Raw genomic sequence first — 15,183 nt, 5'->3', positions numbered from 1 at the left:
TTGTTACAGGTGATGGATTTGAAACTCATCACTGTACGCTCTATGAAAAAGTAGGTTGGCCATCACTGTCTGTTAGAAGAGAACAGCACTGCATTAAGTTTATCTATAAGGGATTACTTCAAAAACTGCCAGAATACCTCACCTGCTTGTTAATTATTGATACCGGAACATTTAACACCAGATCACATGACTGCATAAGGCTAAGGACGAGCCACACCAGAACTGAGATGGGACAGAGGGCTTCACAAAAATAGAATATGCTCCAAGGAAAAGCAAAACTGGACACGTTGGTGACACAATTGCAATTTAATAATCTGATAACAAACTTTTATACACACACCTGCACTTGTTATTGATGTTTTTTATGGACTTATTTGTTTTGATTGTTTTTTTCGGTTTGTGTTGTATTTTAAACAGGGCACCCATGAAAAAGAGAGCCCAAGTGCTCTCATTGGGTCCCCCTGTATAAATAAAGATAAAATAAAAATAAAAAATGAGTGTGGGGAGGCGCACTGTCCAATATTAAAATAAACATTTCTGTCTGTCACATAAGAACTGAACAACTCCATGGTCTGACTCCCATGCCTGATGCCAGCACAGCACTTTAATATCTTACTAGACTTAGACTTAGACTTTACTTTATTGTCCCTGGGGGAGATTCCTTTCCACATACACAGAGCACGTCTGACATATACACAGATAAACACCAAACATCACACTCACATAAACATACATTACAAAAACAGACATTATGCCTCAGCGGGGCCTGTTGTTTAAGAAAGCAATGGCCGCTGGGACCAGGCTTCTACCGAACTGTGCCCTCCTGCACCTGATCGCCCTGTACCTCCATCCTGAGGGCAGAGGGATCTTAACCACAATGTTTTTGTTCACAGTATCAAAAGCTGCACGTGTATCAAGAAGCAATAGATGTAACACTAACATTTTAGCTCTCAGTAATGCTAAAACCTAACAGAAACCTTTTAAATAACACTAACTAATAATTTAGTCTTAGTGTATATGGAAATGGCACCAAATTGTAGCATGCTGAAGGTTAACATTTTGATACTGACCCTATGTTATACTATGTTATTTCCATTTTGACACAGTTCCTGTCATTACCTTTCAGTCCATCACCTTTGCTGTTATGTGCAGGTAGACAAAAACACAAAACCCATACAGTATGACTCATGAGCCAGCACACCACAAAACTGTAAGACATGTTAATTTTAAGACATTTATTGTATTAAAAAACATTATTATAATAAAACAGACAAACTTAATATATTGTATAAATGCACTTTTTTATATCTAACTATGTAACAAGATTACACATAATAAGCAATAGAGACGTATAAGTCTGCAATGTTATTTTGAATTATTGTGGATTTAATCATGTTGAAGGCTTCTATTTGTCTTACATAGTCCATTTGCAAACGCGTAGAGAAGTGGATTTATGCTACTGTTGATAAAAGTTAAACTTGTAAAAATGTTAAAGCCAGAATAATAAAACCAAACTATCTTCAGGTTGTTACTTAAAATCCCACCAACCATCAGAAGATTAAAAATCAAGTATGGCATCCATAGTACAAAAAATGTCACTGTGATAATGGTAACAAGCTTGACAGTGGATGGATTATTGAAAAATACTGCCTGTTTTAACTTTCTGTACAGAAAAATATAAGCACACGCTGTTATGATCAATGAGCTTAGTCCAAAAAAGCATTCAGTGAGCAACATAGCCAAATGTTGGGCATGTGAGGAGTATTTTGGAGAACAGTCAATCTTTTGCTGATTTACTTCGATGATCTGTCGAACCACTAACACAGGGATGGAGGGAACCACTGATATGAGCCACATCAGGACAAGAAGTCTCTTCTTGAATTGGATACATCTATGTGGGTGCACAATCTGCATGTAGCGCTGGACACTCAGAGCAGTTATGGTTAGCAGACTACTGTAGAGACTGCAATATACCAGAAATGCCACGATCTTACATCCGACAGCACCCAGAGCCCAGCCATAAAATACAGCGTAGATCCAAAGAGGCAGAGTAACCAAGCACAGCAGGTCAGACATGGCCAAGTTCATCATCAGACACTGGCTCAGTCTGGACAGCTGCTGCCAGTTTGGTCTGAGGATTAAAACAGCTATATTTCCAGGGAATCCCACGAGGAAGCACAGTGACATGAGTCCTGCTGAAACCAGAGATGTAAAGCTCCACGGGATCGAAGCTTGTGCTCTGTCACTCGAGGAGCTGGAGAGGTTAGCAGAGGTTAGGTTCAGCTGGTCCATGTCTGCTGCAGAGGTTTGTACTATCTAACCACAAAACAAGGAACTGCTCAGTTTAAAACCAGGTCATATTCTGAAAGTAGCAAGTTGACGAAACACAGGACAGTCTTTCTGGTTAAATATACACCTCTTCAAAAACAGACTACTTGCTTCTCTGATCGTAACTTGCAATAAATTAAAATAACAATCACATTTATCTCATTATGTTGCTGATTCATTCTCGGGACCAAATACTGGCTACATATATACCAACAATGTGGTCATTATATGATTTCTAGAGTTATTTGATAATTGAAGTGTCATGTAAACAGCAAAATCTGATGTAAGTAATCTGATTTATCTCAGATTGATTTCTCATACCTGTCCTGTTAACAAATAATTGTGTTCACTTTGAAACTCCCTGTTTAATCGCGTAATTGAGCAAGTTTAGTCTTAATGAATGGACCCAGGTAACAGGGACAGGTCGCAACGGCATAGAGGTGCATCGAGGAGCACACGGGGTACGAAAGATTGGGGCGGTGCATATCATGCAACATAGAGACGACATTAGCTTGAAATGGTAAAAATATTATCTGTCAAAAGCTTTGCTGTAGAGAAGCACAAGTTTTAATCGTTGACAAAGTTTTGTGAGTTTTCGTCATTGTTCACTGGGTGAAAAACAGTGGGGTTGGTTCCAAGAAAAATAATACGAAAGAAGAAGAAATAAAAGGATCGGCCCGTGCCTACACCGCGACCCGCGCCTATGCTGCACTATATCACTCTCAATTTCCCTCTTTACATTACACCCACTACCAATTGTGAGGCACTCGCTCTTCCTCTTTGCTACAGAAATGGGGATTTTTACAAATTTCAAAAATTCAGGCAAAGACCATAAATCATTTGCAAAATATTTTGTTAGTTTTGAAGCCTCACTCCTTGAGATAATGTGTACCAAATTTGAGCCTATTTGAATTACACTTTTTTAATCCAATATGGCGGACATCTGGTATGGCGTTGCCATAATAATATTTTTTACTTGTCTTGTCATTATCTACTTCTGATTCTAAGTGCAAATTGATTAATGATTAATCCAAGATAGCAAAATTTCCCATCTGTAAGAGGGCATCGCCATAATATAATTTTTGTTCCCATTGCCATGATGCATCTGGTTTGGCGACGCCAAGTAGGACATCCCTTTGGCATGGACAGATTCTTGGCTTGTTGTTATGGCAACACAATGTAGTTAGAGATGGCGTGTCATAGCAATGTGCATCATTGAATTTTTTTCATAGAGTATGTCACAAATATGTGTATCAAATTTTGTTTCTCTATGGCAAAGAAAATTGTATTGTTCTACATGATTTACGGGGCGTTATTGCACACATTTTAAAATGTTCATATATAAATCTGTTCAGGGTTGGTGTGTCCACCCACAATTAAAGTTTGAGTGAAATCAGCCAAATTGTGTGTGATTTGGTGATTTTAACATTAGAATAACCTGGAGAGTTTCTGTCATTGCTATGGCTACGCTTTAAAAAATATGGCATGGGTGTCACTGACTTTTGTGATCAGGATGCCAAAACTGAATTTTGTGCAGAAAATTTAGAAAAACTAAAAACTTTTTTTCTCCCCATATAAAATTTTGATTCAATCTGGAGGGGGTGCTAAGGCACCTAATTTAATTTTTTCCACATTAAGTAGCTTTAGGGTATGGAGTTTAACAAATTATTCAAATTTCACAGAAAACAGAGCAAATGGGAGCAATTTCTAAAAATTCAAAATTTCCAAAATTCTACAAACTGTTTCGGTTAAGGACCTAGGAGGAATTCATAAAAATATGATGTTTACCAAAAATGTTGAGTGTTGCTTAGCAAAGTTTAATCCAGTATTGCTGACCAGTGGTTGAGTGGACGGCGTTGCCTTAATAATACGTTTTATGTCTCTTGTCATGACCTACTTGAGTCAAATTCATTATTACACATTATTTTTCTTGGGACTAACCCTCTTTATTTTTCCCCAGTGAACAATGACAAAAACTCACAAAACTTTCCCAACTATTAAAACTCCTGCTTCCCTACATTCTGGCAATTTCCAATTTACAAAAATAACAAAAATATAGGGAATAGGAACAATGCGATAAACAATTTTTACTTAGAATCAGAAGTAGATAATGACTTATTTTTTGATGCCAAGCTTCATTTGTCTACGATGCCATTTTTCTGGGCCAGGCTCCCATTGGTGAAATGTAAATCAATTTTTGAGGTGGCACTACTGAGTCGTCTTTCATTATTTTTTCTCTGGGTCTCTTCACTCAAAATTAGACTTACTGAACTCCACTTAATTGTCTTTACATTATTGTTTACTGTTTGATTTTTATGATTTTCCTCAAAATTGTACAGTTACAATAGGGCTCTCACACGAGTCACTGACTCACCCTCCTCACACATTTGTGCTTAGGCCCTAATTACATGAACATTTGGGTATAGCCACTTTAATACAATTGGTCACATAAGGGTAGTAATCTTTACGACAGAGTCAGCAAAGATTTTTTTAAACAAAATTTTAGAGTGAGCCAAGAAAATAAATGTTTCTTCTCCTATCACTTGGCAAACTGAAATCTGTCAAATATGGGGAGTCAAAACTATCTTAAAATTATGGGTTTGGTCTCCAACTCAACCCAAGTGTTTTCAGTTATTTAATATGGCTGTATGTTTTTGAAATATACTTTCTTGTTGACAACTTAAAGTGTTGTCTGAACTTCAGAGAATTTTCAGACAGTATGAGATTCCAGTCTATCTGAAACGTACAAACACTTTAAGACAGAAACTGGTTCACCCCAAGGACAAAACCCCGAGCCATAAACAAAGTAATACGGTCTACTCCATTCAGTGTAGTAAAGAGTGCACTGAGTGTTACATTGGAAAAATTAAACAGCCACTCCATAAGAGAATGTACCAACACCATTGTGAGAGCTCCTCTGGACCCCAGTCCACCGTACATCTCCATCTCTGTAAAGGATTTTATATTTTATAATGCTTATTTTACTATTTTATCAAAGTATATTTCAGAGTGTATTCTTAATGTGCAAACTGTAATTTTGAATGTTCTTCTTTCTGTCATATAAAAGTGCACCCATCCATTTCCAGTGATGACAGGTGCGAGAGACGTTTTTCAGAAATGATGCTTGTGTAACTGTATGTAACCTCCCATTTGTACATGTGAAAGTCAAAGTCAATAAAAGAAAGTTTAGGGAAGTGGCTCCTCATCTGGGACGAGCTGTGGCAAGCGCCACTACCCCTCGCTGAGAGTTAAACTAGTATCTGCCTTCTGTGGGGGGGTTTTTCAGCAAAATGTTTTAATAACTTTGTGGTTTATAAAGTTGTAGAAACAAACTTTAAATAATATTATAGCTCTTGTGCTCCTACGTTAGCACAGACATTAGAGCTCAGCTTTCAAACTTTATTTTATTTATTTATTTATGTATTTATTTTTGTATATATTATTTTTATTGAATTTTGATTTATACAGATTAAAGTAAAAAACAAACACACAAAGAACAACAGCACTGCATAGCACATGACTTCAGCAAAGAGATAATAATTAAATGAGTCATATCAGATGCAGCATTTATAACAAGATGAAAGCAACATTCAGCATTTTTTGTCAGTATTACACCTCTATCCTTTTAATTTTCAGACAGTCCAGAACATTTTCCCATTTTCCGAAAAGATTGGATTTACCACTGAGGCAATATCTTAACCGTTCTAAAGTCACAATCTCAGATATAAAATGTTTCCATATTTGGACAGAGGGGGCATCACTACCAACCCATTTTGACATTATAGTTGTTCTACCCAGCATCAGGAGGAATTGTATGACATCTTTGTGAGAGTTCAAGTCTACAGGTATAAACCCCAAAAGACAAAGCAACAGACTTGGAGACAGGGTCCCCCCCACTACAGAACAGAGCCAACCTCTCTACACACGACGTCCCACGACTGTATAATCTTACACTCCCATAAACAATGAAATCTGGTCCCCGGGACTAATTTACATTTGGGACAGTTTGGAGGAATTCCCGAAGTGTATTTGCTATATATGTAGGGAGAGATGTAAACATTGTGTAAGATATTGTATTGCATTTCTTTATGTCGATTACATATTGATATTTTAGACGGCAATATCAGAATTTTCTCCCATGTTTCATTGTCAATTGTTGTTTTAAGCAGGACATTCCATGATAATCGTAAACATTTAAGTCTGTCCTTCTTCAGCCCTTGAAGCTCAGAATGAAATCTTGAGACAAAATTTCAATCTTAGGCATGCCCCAACCTCCTAATTCCTTTGGAAGTTGTAAAATTTCCAATTTAATCTTAGGTTTTCTTCCTGCCCAAATAAAATCGGATATCGCCCTATTTATGTTGCTGACATCTTTTGGATTAAGCAAAATAAAAAGCATTGACACTGGATACATTAGCTTTGGGAGTATTATCATTTTAACAAGGTTGACCCTACCAAGAGATGAGATGGGGAGCTTTTTACAACTAGCTAGCTTTTCTTTTAATGCGGATAATTAAAGTACTGATATTCTCTGAATACAGTTGACTAGTTTTGGGTGTAATATGAATACCCAAATATTTCAAGCTTGTAGGGGCCCAGCAAAATGGTTTAACAAAAGCTGGTTCAGAGTGATCACATCTGACTAAAGGCATTATTTCTGATATCTCAAAATTTACCTTACATCCAGACAAGTTTTGTCAAAGTCAGAAGGAGGTCGTCAGCGTATAGCAAAATTTTATACTCTTTTGAACCAATTATTGTTCCTTTTATATTTTCGTTCTGTCTAACTGCTATTGCCAAAGGCTCTATAGCCAAAGAAAACAGAAGGGGAGACAAAGGACTTCCTTGAGCCGTCCCCCTCTCCAGTCTAAATGGTGTAGACAGAAGACTGTTTGTCAAGACAGAAGCCTTGGGCTCTTTATATAAAAGTTTTATCCAATTTATAAATTTATTTTGGAACTCAAATCTTTTAATCACTTTAAGCATATATTCCAACTCAATGCACAACCTTTTCCAATCTGTTTGCCAGTATCTTTGACAGGATCTTCATATCCACACCAAGAAAACTTATTGGCCGGTATGAGGAGCACAATTCTGGGTCTCTGTCTTTTTTGGTATAACACTTATAGAAGATATAAGTGATATAAGATATATTGTCTCTGGTAATTTCAAATATTCAAAGGATTTATTGAAAACTCTTTGCAATAATTTAGAAATTTTCCCTTTTAAAACTTAAAAAAATTCAGCAGGATATCCATCAGCTCCAGCACATTTGCCCGATTTAAGTGATGCGATCGCTTTTTCAATTTCTGGTAGTGATATAGGGCCTTCTAGAGCTTTGGCTTGATCTGCAGATATATGAGGCATATTCAACTTGCCTAGGAAGCTACCTCTGTCCAGTTCCTCACAGTTAACCTCGATATAGGTTTTCATAAAAATGTTTAAAACAGTCATTGATGTGTTTATTATCCACATGTACAACACCACTGTCATCACACACTGCAGATATGAAAATACTGCGAGGGGAGCCCCTTGCCAGTTTGGCCAATAGTTTATTTGATTTGTTCCCAAATTCAAAAAATCTTTGTTTTGCATAAAAAATATCTCTCTCAGGTTTCTTTGTGATCATATCACTTAACATTGCTCTAAGTCTTAGTGTCTTAAGTTCTGCCAAGACGTCAATTGGCTTAGATGCAAAGGTAATAGGTTCACAACCTATATTACAGTTCAAAAGAGAAGAGAAGACAAGAGAGATTATTTTGTCTCAATATTGAGCAGAAAGAGCGGAGAGGCAAAAAACCTTCAGTTACAAATCACCTCGCACCCTTTCTGAAGGCCCCGACCGTTTTTCTCCTCCTTTTATTAAAGTTAGGAAACCCTAGTTACAAACACATACACTGCTGCTCTGAAGGGATGGGGGGACATATACTTAGCAAGCAGTGTAAAAACATATGATGAAATTCTCAGAGAAATATATTCTGTTTTTGCATTTCCAGAAGGTCACTCTTCCCCTTCGCACAAACATCCTCCCATGATGTTTCTGTTTTAGGGTTTCACCGTGACCTTCTTCCCGTGGGATCCTGCTCTTTCAAAAGACATTTTCTGCAAGACTCAAGAACAAACATTAGTGCAGATTACATAGTTTACATAATTGAATATAATGATTATAATAAAGAGTGAACATTACAGTACCTTTAGAATGAACAGTGAGATAACATAATATAACTTGAATATATATTTTGAATCCATCATGTTCCCCCTCCAATTTTCTAATTTTATTTTCAAGTTTAGTTTGTTCTATTAATTGTTCCTTTTTCTTATGACTTGAATATGATATTATTATGCCCCGCATATAAGCTTTGTAGGCATCCCATACAACCCTTGGGTCAGCATCATCATTATCATTAACACTTAAATAAAAGTCAGTCTGCTCTTCCATAAGTTTAATAAAGACATCATCTAAAAAAAGTAAATTGTTCATCCTCCAGGAGATTGTACGTTTTAGCTGCCTTGGGGGTTGCATCACGAGACTTACAGGGGCGTGATTAGAAAGTCCAATGATACCTATATCTGATTCTTGAACCAGGTGTGACAAGTACCTTGACAAAAATATGTAGTCAATGCGTGTCATTGACGCATGAGGCAGTGAATGAAATATAAAGCTCTTCACTGAAGGATTCAAATGCCTCCAGACATCCACTAACTCAAATTCGTCTAAAATATTCTTTACTCCCCTTGCTTGTTTTGATTGGGTGTTTTGTGGGGGGCATCTGTCCATTATGGGACATAAAGAGCTATTAAAGTCACCTCCTATCAGTATATTTGAAGAGTCCATCCCTGCAAATTGGTTGAGAAGCAGGGCATAGAAGTCCTTATCATGTACGTTAGGGCTATAGATGTTGCCCAGTAAAATAACTTCTCCATATAAAATACCCTTGATTAAAATTATCCTACCCTCTGTATCCTTAAATGTGTCTGTAACTACAAACGGCAACTTTTTGTTTATTAATATTTTATAATATCACCCCCCTTTTATTTGTTGAATAGGATGAAAAATAGACTTGACCTACCCACTCCCTTAAATATTTTTTGTGTTCCTCATCTGTGAGATGAGTCTCTTGCAGTAAGGCTATTTGTATTCCATCTTTCTTTAAAGTATTTAGGATGGCTTTCCTTTTCACTGGATAATTTGAACCTTTAATATTCCAAGTACGTATCCTAATATTCATCTACATTTTCTTTAGTATATTTGTGCTGCATCTGGAACAACAAAGCTGAATCTAAAACATGTCTCAAGAAACCTCTCTGTGCTAATGAACAAAACTTAAGATGATCCAAGCAAAAACAAAACACAAAGTTTGGGTTTAACCCGTGTAGGCTCATGTCCAAGAGAACACAGCCTGCAAAATAAAGTACAAAAAAGTAAAAATATATAATATAATATATAATCTCTTCATACTAGACTAGAGTATAACGGGGGTAATGAATCTGAAATAAAGAGAACCAGTAGCAGCTCACGCACTTCTCCCTGGACCGCATTTAAGTATGCCATGAAAGTGCCAAAATAAACATGTGACTTAAAATAACAGTGAATATCCCGAATATCACACTTACTTGTTTAGAACAATATAACCAGTTGGAAATACCACACCATTTTAAACAATGTCAACACTGTTACCTCATATGAACGGTGAATCATAAGTCACTGGGGAAGTGTCTTTATGAAGTTGTTGAGCTCTTCCTTTGGAGAGAGTGGTAGTCTTCCCGTTCTGATGAAAGATCTTGATCACCGCTGGGTAAAGAAACGCGTACTTGATACCTGCCTCCCGCAGCCGTAATCTTGCAGGTGCCGACTCTTGCCTCTTTTTAACCACTTCAGCAGAGAAATCCTGATAAAAGGAGATCTGCCTCTCATCCACTTCCACTCTTCCCTTCCTCATTGCAGCATAAAGGATCCTTCCTTTATCAGTGTAATTGTGCAGTCTCACAAGAACAGCTCTTGGCCCGTCTTTGCCTCGTCCAGTTGGTTGTCCTGTACGGTGCGCTCTCTCGATTTTGATCCGTTTCTCTTGCATTTCCAAAACTTCAGAAATCCACTGCTCAAAAAAAGTCTCTGGGTCCTGCCCACAGTTCCTTCTTTAAGTCCAGTAATCCTTATATTTTGCCGACGACTTTGATTCTCATAGCTGTCAAGTCGTTCCAATGCTCGTTTAAGAGATTTTTCCATGCTGTCCAGCCTCGGTGAAGTGGCCGCAGATGCGTCCTCCAGGTCGGACACGCGCGTTTCCACATCATCCAGTCTTTGGGCAACTGCGTCAAATTTGCCAGAAAGTTCGTTAACTGGCTTGAGTATAGATGCGAGTTTTTTGTCAAGCATTTCTTCAATGTTCTTGGTCACTCGTTCCACTATCACATCTTCTCTTAAAGTCTCGACACTTTCCACCTCGCACCGTGTAGCCACCTGTCCAGCCTCCCCTATCGGCATCATTCTCAGCGGCTGTGTCGGCGTCATCTTGGCTAGCCTAAGCATTGCTAGCGTTAGCATTAGCCTTGCGTCCTCCCGTTTTCGCTCCCTTCTTTTTATTCGATGGAGGATTTACAAAAAAGTTTTCCAGGGACATGTTGGAGCTATTAACTTCTACTATGGCAAAATATATGGCAAATTAGCTGTCTCAGAAATAGTTTGCACAAGCCCAGTGAGCAGGCGAAAAAAAGTACATCTATCCTGTAGTGTGCGTCACGTGACCCCCCTGCCTTCTGTGTTTTATTCTGTTATCTAGATGAATAGTTAGAGAAGGTTCTGACGAAGCACCTATTGATTATTAATAACTGTGTGATTTTCTGACAGTTAACTTGGCCCTTCGAGCCGGATGACAACGGATATAAGAAGAGGGTGATCGACGAAGATCAAAGTCTGTGCACAACCTGGGCCTTACAAGCCCAGATAAGTCCACGTTTTCCAGTGGCCGATTGTCCTGGATCATCCTTCGATTGGATCAAACGTCATCTGGACTTGATAAAGAACTTACATAAGAAGGTCAGATAATTTGAATATTTGGACTTTAGTAAAGTACTTCTAAAATTTAGTATTCAAATAGTTTTTCAAAGTGGTTTGATCAAACAACCTTGGAATAGAAATATATCCAAGCAGGACTTTGGCCAAGTACAACTTTATGACTCGAATGAAAGAAGAATGAAAGTGTGAATGGAAAAGTTTTCTCTATCAGATCAATAAGCCTGGAAAGTGGAAACCTATCGGTTTAAACATAAACTTTCCAAAAGTTTATTAAAGTGGATTGAGATTTATTGTCATTAAGGATTTAGGTCACGTTGTATTTGACAAGAATCTAAAACACACTCTCAATTGTGTTAGGATGCCTAGTCAATGACCGCACAAAAAATATTTTTTGTGTAGAAGATTGTCATTGAGATTGATTGTGTGACACGTAGTATTTTCTCCGAAAATCAACAAGACACATAACAACTAAGGCATTACCATAATAATGGCAAGTGAAGAAAATCTGTAAAACTAAAAATAAAACCAGTAGAAACGGATGAACAATTCATGAAACGATGTTTTCCTGACTCATGTGTAAATCTAAAGAAATGGAAAAGTAAATAAAATTTTCGTGGAAAATTACTTGAAATTGAAGTTCAAAGGTTACTAACAAATTTGGCATTACACGACCAACAGAAAGGTCGAACATGTCAAAACCCAGGAAAACAAACATTGCAAGCAAGAATATGGATGGAGGAAGTAAAAACACGCAAACATTTGAAGGCCCAAGTTTGTGCAGTCATCCGTAAAGACGATGAAGACGGCACAAACTCTACACCAAGACATAGAGACCAACTACAAGCCAGTTCCTCAAATGAGACAGGAGGAAGTGAAACTTCACGTCCTCAACAACAGGCCCAAACAAGCCTGCACCCAACCTCAGAATTGGCTGATTTAGCCATTGCGACTCCTCCCCCACCATATCAGACACATAGTGGGACTTTAACACCAAATATGGGTAAAAATTGGTCGGCTTCAAATCCTTTTGGCCCAACCCATCAAGTCACTCCGACTTTCAGGTACAGGTGTTTTCATAACCTGTATCCTGCCATGTTTGAAAAGTCAGGTACAGAAGCTAATCTCTGGTACAGTGAATGTGATGCTTGAAGAAGAACTCACTGTACGTTTGGTAGGACAGTCAAATCAAGATGATTGTGAAGTTTAAACCATTTCTCTCTAAGTGTAAAAAGTTTATGATACTATAAATATGACAAACATACTTAAAGCTTACGAGAAGAGTACTGTTTTGATGTGATGATTTGGTAATAAACTTTGATAAACAGGTGGGAAATGTAAAGGATTTTATATTTTATGATGCTTTCACTTTATAATGCTTTTTTACTATTTTATCAAAGTATATTTCAAAGTGTATTCTTAATGTGAAAACTGTAATTTTCAAATGTTCTTTCTGTCATGTAAAAGTGCACCCATCCGTTTCCAGTGATGACAGGTGCGAGAGACGTTTCTCAGAAATTATGCTTGTGTAACTGTATGTAACCTCCCATTTGTACATGTGAGAGTCAAAGTCAATAAAAGAAAGTTTAGGAAAGTTCTGACAAAGTGCCTATTGATTATTAATAACTGTGTGATTTTCTGACAATCTCAAAGCCATTAACCACTACTTTTAAGACAGTGAGGTACAGATCTTAGCCAAAGAAAAGAAATGGTTTGAGAGAGGAGTTAAAGAAGCAATTTTTGCTAGGAAACACAATCCTTCCTTACACAGAAATGGGGGCCTGAGACATAATCTCTCCCCCATCTACAACCCCACCCTCAGACCCAAAGCAAACAAAAGAAACAAACGAGAACTATAGTAGGGTCATTGAAGGATGAATAGGGCCATTAAGGCTGAAACTGGAGACAATAGCTGTTTACAGTTTCAGTGTAAACAGTTACAGTTTCAGTGTAGTTAGCTCCTCCCTTCAGATAGATATAAGACAGTGTCCAGCAGCAATCTGACCAGAACTGAAGAAGCGGGAGATTTATTCTGTTCATATGCTGCACTGCACTGTCACTCTTATTGTACATAATAGTTTCTGTTGGTATTTTATATTTTGCTCTTAGAGTCTATTTTTAGTTTATTTTTTAAGTCTATTTTTTTAATTATTTAAGTTATTATCTATCATCTTGTTTTATTGCATGTTACCATTTTCCTGCTGTTCTTGAACTGTGCGGTGCAATACTGGAATTTCCCCACTGCGGGACTAATAAAGGCTTATCTTATCTTATCTTATCTTAAAACCTGCTGGAATTTGGTGCGGTGCAGATGTTGTGTAGACTCTTCTGTAGTGGTTCTGATGCCTGTGGTTTAGGATCATTAAACCCGAGGCACGCAGGCACAGATCCAAATTCAAAGAATGTATTAAATAAGTGGATGTCATGTGTCACATTATCCTTTAGTGAAAAGGGCATCTGTTAATGAATCAGGCGTGGTGTTTTATGCCTCATTAGTCCCGTTCTGTAAAGATATGACAAAAACATTTTCTGCATAATGTAATGGCATTGTAGCCTGATAAAAACTACTAGGTAACCTAAACAGTTTCCAGTCATCTCCTGTAACACTTGACAGCAGGAGAAGAATGAGCCATAGGGTCTTTCCCAGTCGGTTCCCTTCTCCTATCCCTATGTCCTAACACTCAGATTTGCGTGTTCCTGTGAAGGTGAGTGCTGTCTGAAATGATCAAGTACTGAGGGAGAGGGGCTGATAAGGCCCTTCACCGTGAGGGAAACAGCTGTGCGTAACACTGGAGATCTGGATGTGCACCATTTAAACACACTTCATGCATCTTAAGATATGATATAAAAACAAATCATTAAAAATATAAAACTATTCATTTTAGTGACAGTTTTGGCCTGTCCTTTCAGGGTAAAGGGACGTGCCGCATTTGTTTGAGTGGGTATAACCGGTGAAGATTTGGACCATATGCTGAAAGAATGAAGTGTATAAAGACATTGGTGTAAAATAGAATATTTGTCAATGTAAGTGTCATGGAGTTACCACTTTAATTTAACACTGCCAATATAATATACACACAGCACAAATACTTAAACAAGGTAGCAATAATACACAATCCAACTTTAAACTCAAGAAGAAGTTGGAGCAGGTGTAGTGCGTCTAAAAGCAGAGTCCTGTACACTTGAATGAAGGCACTTTACCGTGGGTGAAGTGTGAGGGGCTAGAGAAAAGGGTCTGGTGTGGGAAAGGACCATAGACTTTGGATTGCCAGATTCTATGGCTAAAACTAACATGTTTGTGTCCAACGAAGCTCTATGACATTGTAATGAAATAGAACAATACATTTTCCCACAATCTAAAAGGGAACTGTGAAGTTTTTGAAGATGTGAAACACAAAGGGGAAGCTGTAACCCAGATATTTTTTGTCAAATCTAAAATTTTGAGAAAAATATTGACCAGTTTGTAGTCAAAAACCCACAAATTAGGTGAAGCAATGCAAGGCTGGTTGTTATTATTATATATTTGTATATCAGAATTTGTACACAAAGTTAGTCAAAATGCTGTACAGAATAAGAAAGATATGAAAATCAAACAAATTAAAACATAAATAATCATCATGAAAAGAGGCCTGTTTCATATCTTGAGGAAGACTGTTCCAGATTTTGAAATGCATAAAAATATAATGGTGATTCCCCATGTTTAGTCCTCACTCTGGGCACCAGCAGGAGTTCTGTCCCTGAAGTCCTCAGAGTGTGAGATGGTTCATATGCTACAGGAGGAGCCAGTGCAGAGACCTGAGCACAGGACTTATGTGCTCGTACTTCCTAGTTCTAGTCAGGAC

General features: G+C 37.6%; 1 protein-coding gene across 1 annotated transcript; it reads right to left on the bottom strand.

Annotated features, from left to right (window-relative positions):
* Positions 1-805: 805 nt before the first annotated feature.
* LOC117393839 (leukotriene B4 receptor 1-like) lies at positions 806-2,292 on the bottom strand. The gene is made up of 2 exons (XM_055229839.1): positions 1,419-2,292; positions 806-867 (listed from the first exon to the last, which is right to left on the bottom strand). The coding sequence occupies exons 1-2, from the start codon at positions 2,290-2,292 to the stop codon at positions 806-808; spliced, it is 936 nt and encodes a 311-aa protein (XP_055085814.1).
* Positions 2,293-15,183: the final 12,891 nt, after the last annotated feature.

This window comes from Periophthalmus magnuspinnatus, chromosome 3 (genome assembly GCF_009829125.3).
Source record: "Periophthalmus magnuspinnatus isolate fPerMag1 chromosome 3, fPerMag1.2.pri, whole genome shotgun sequence".
NCBI lineage: Eukaryota > Metazoa > Chordata > Actinopteri > Gobiiformes > Gobiidae > Periophthalmus > Periophthalmus magnuspinnatus.
This window is presented reverse-complemented; position numbering and strand designations above follow the sequence as displayed.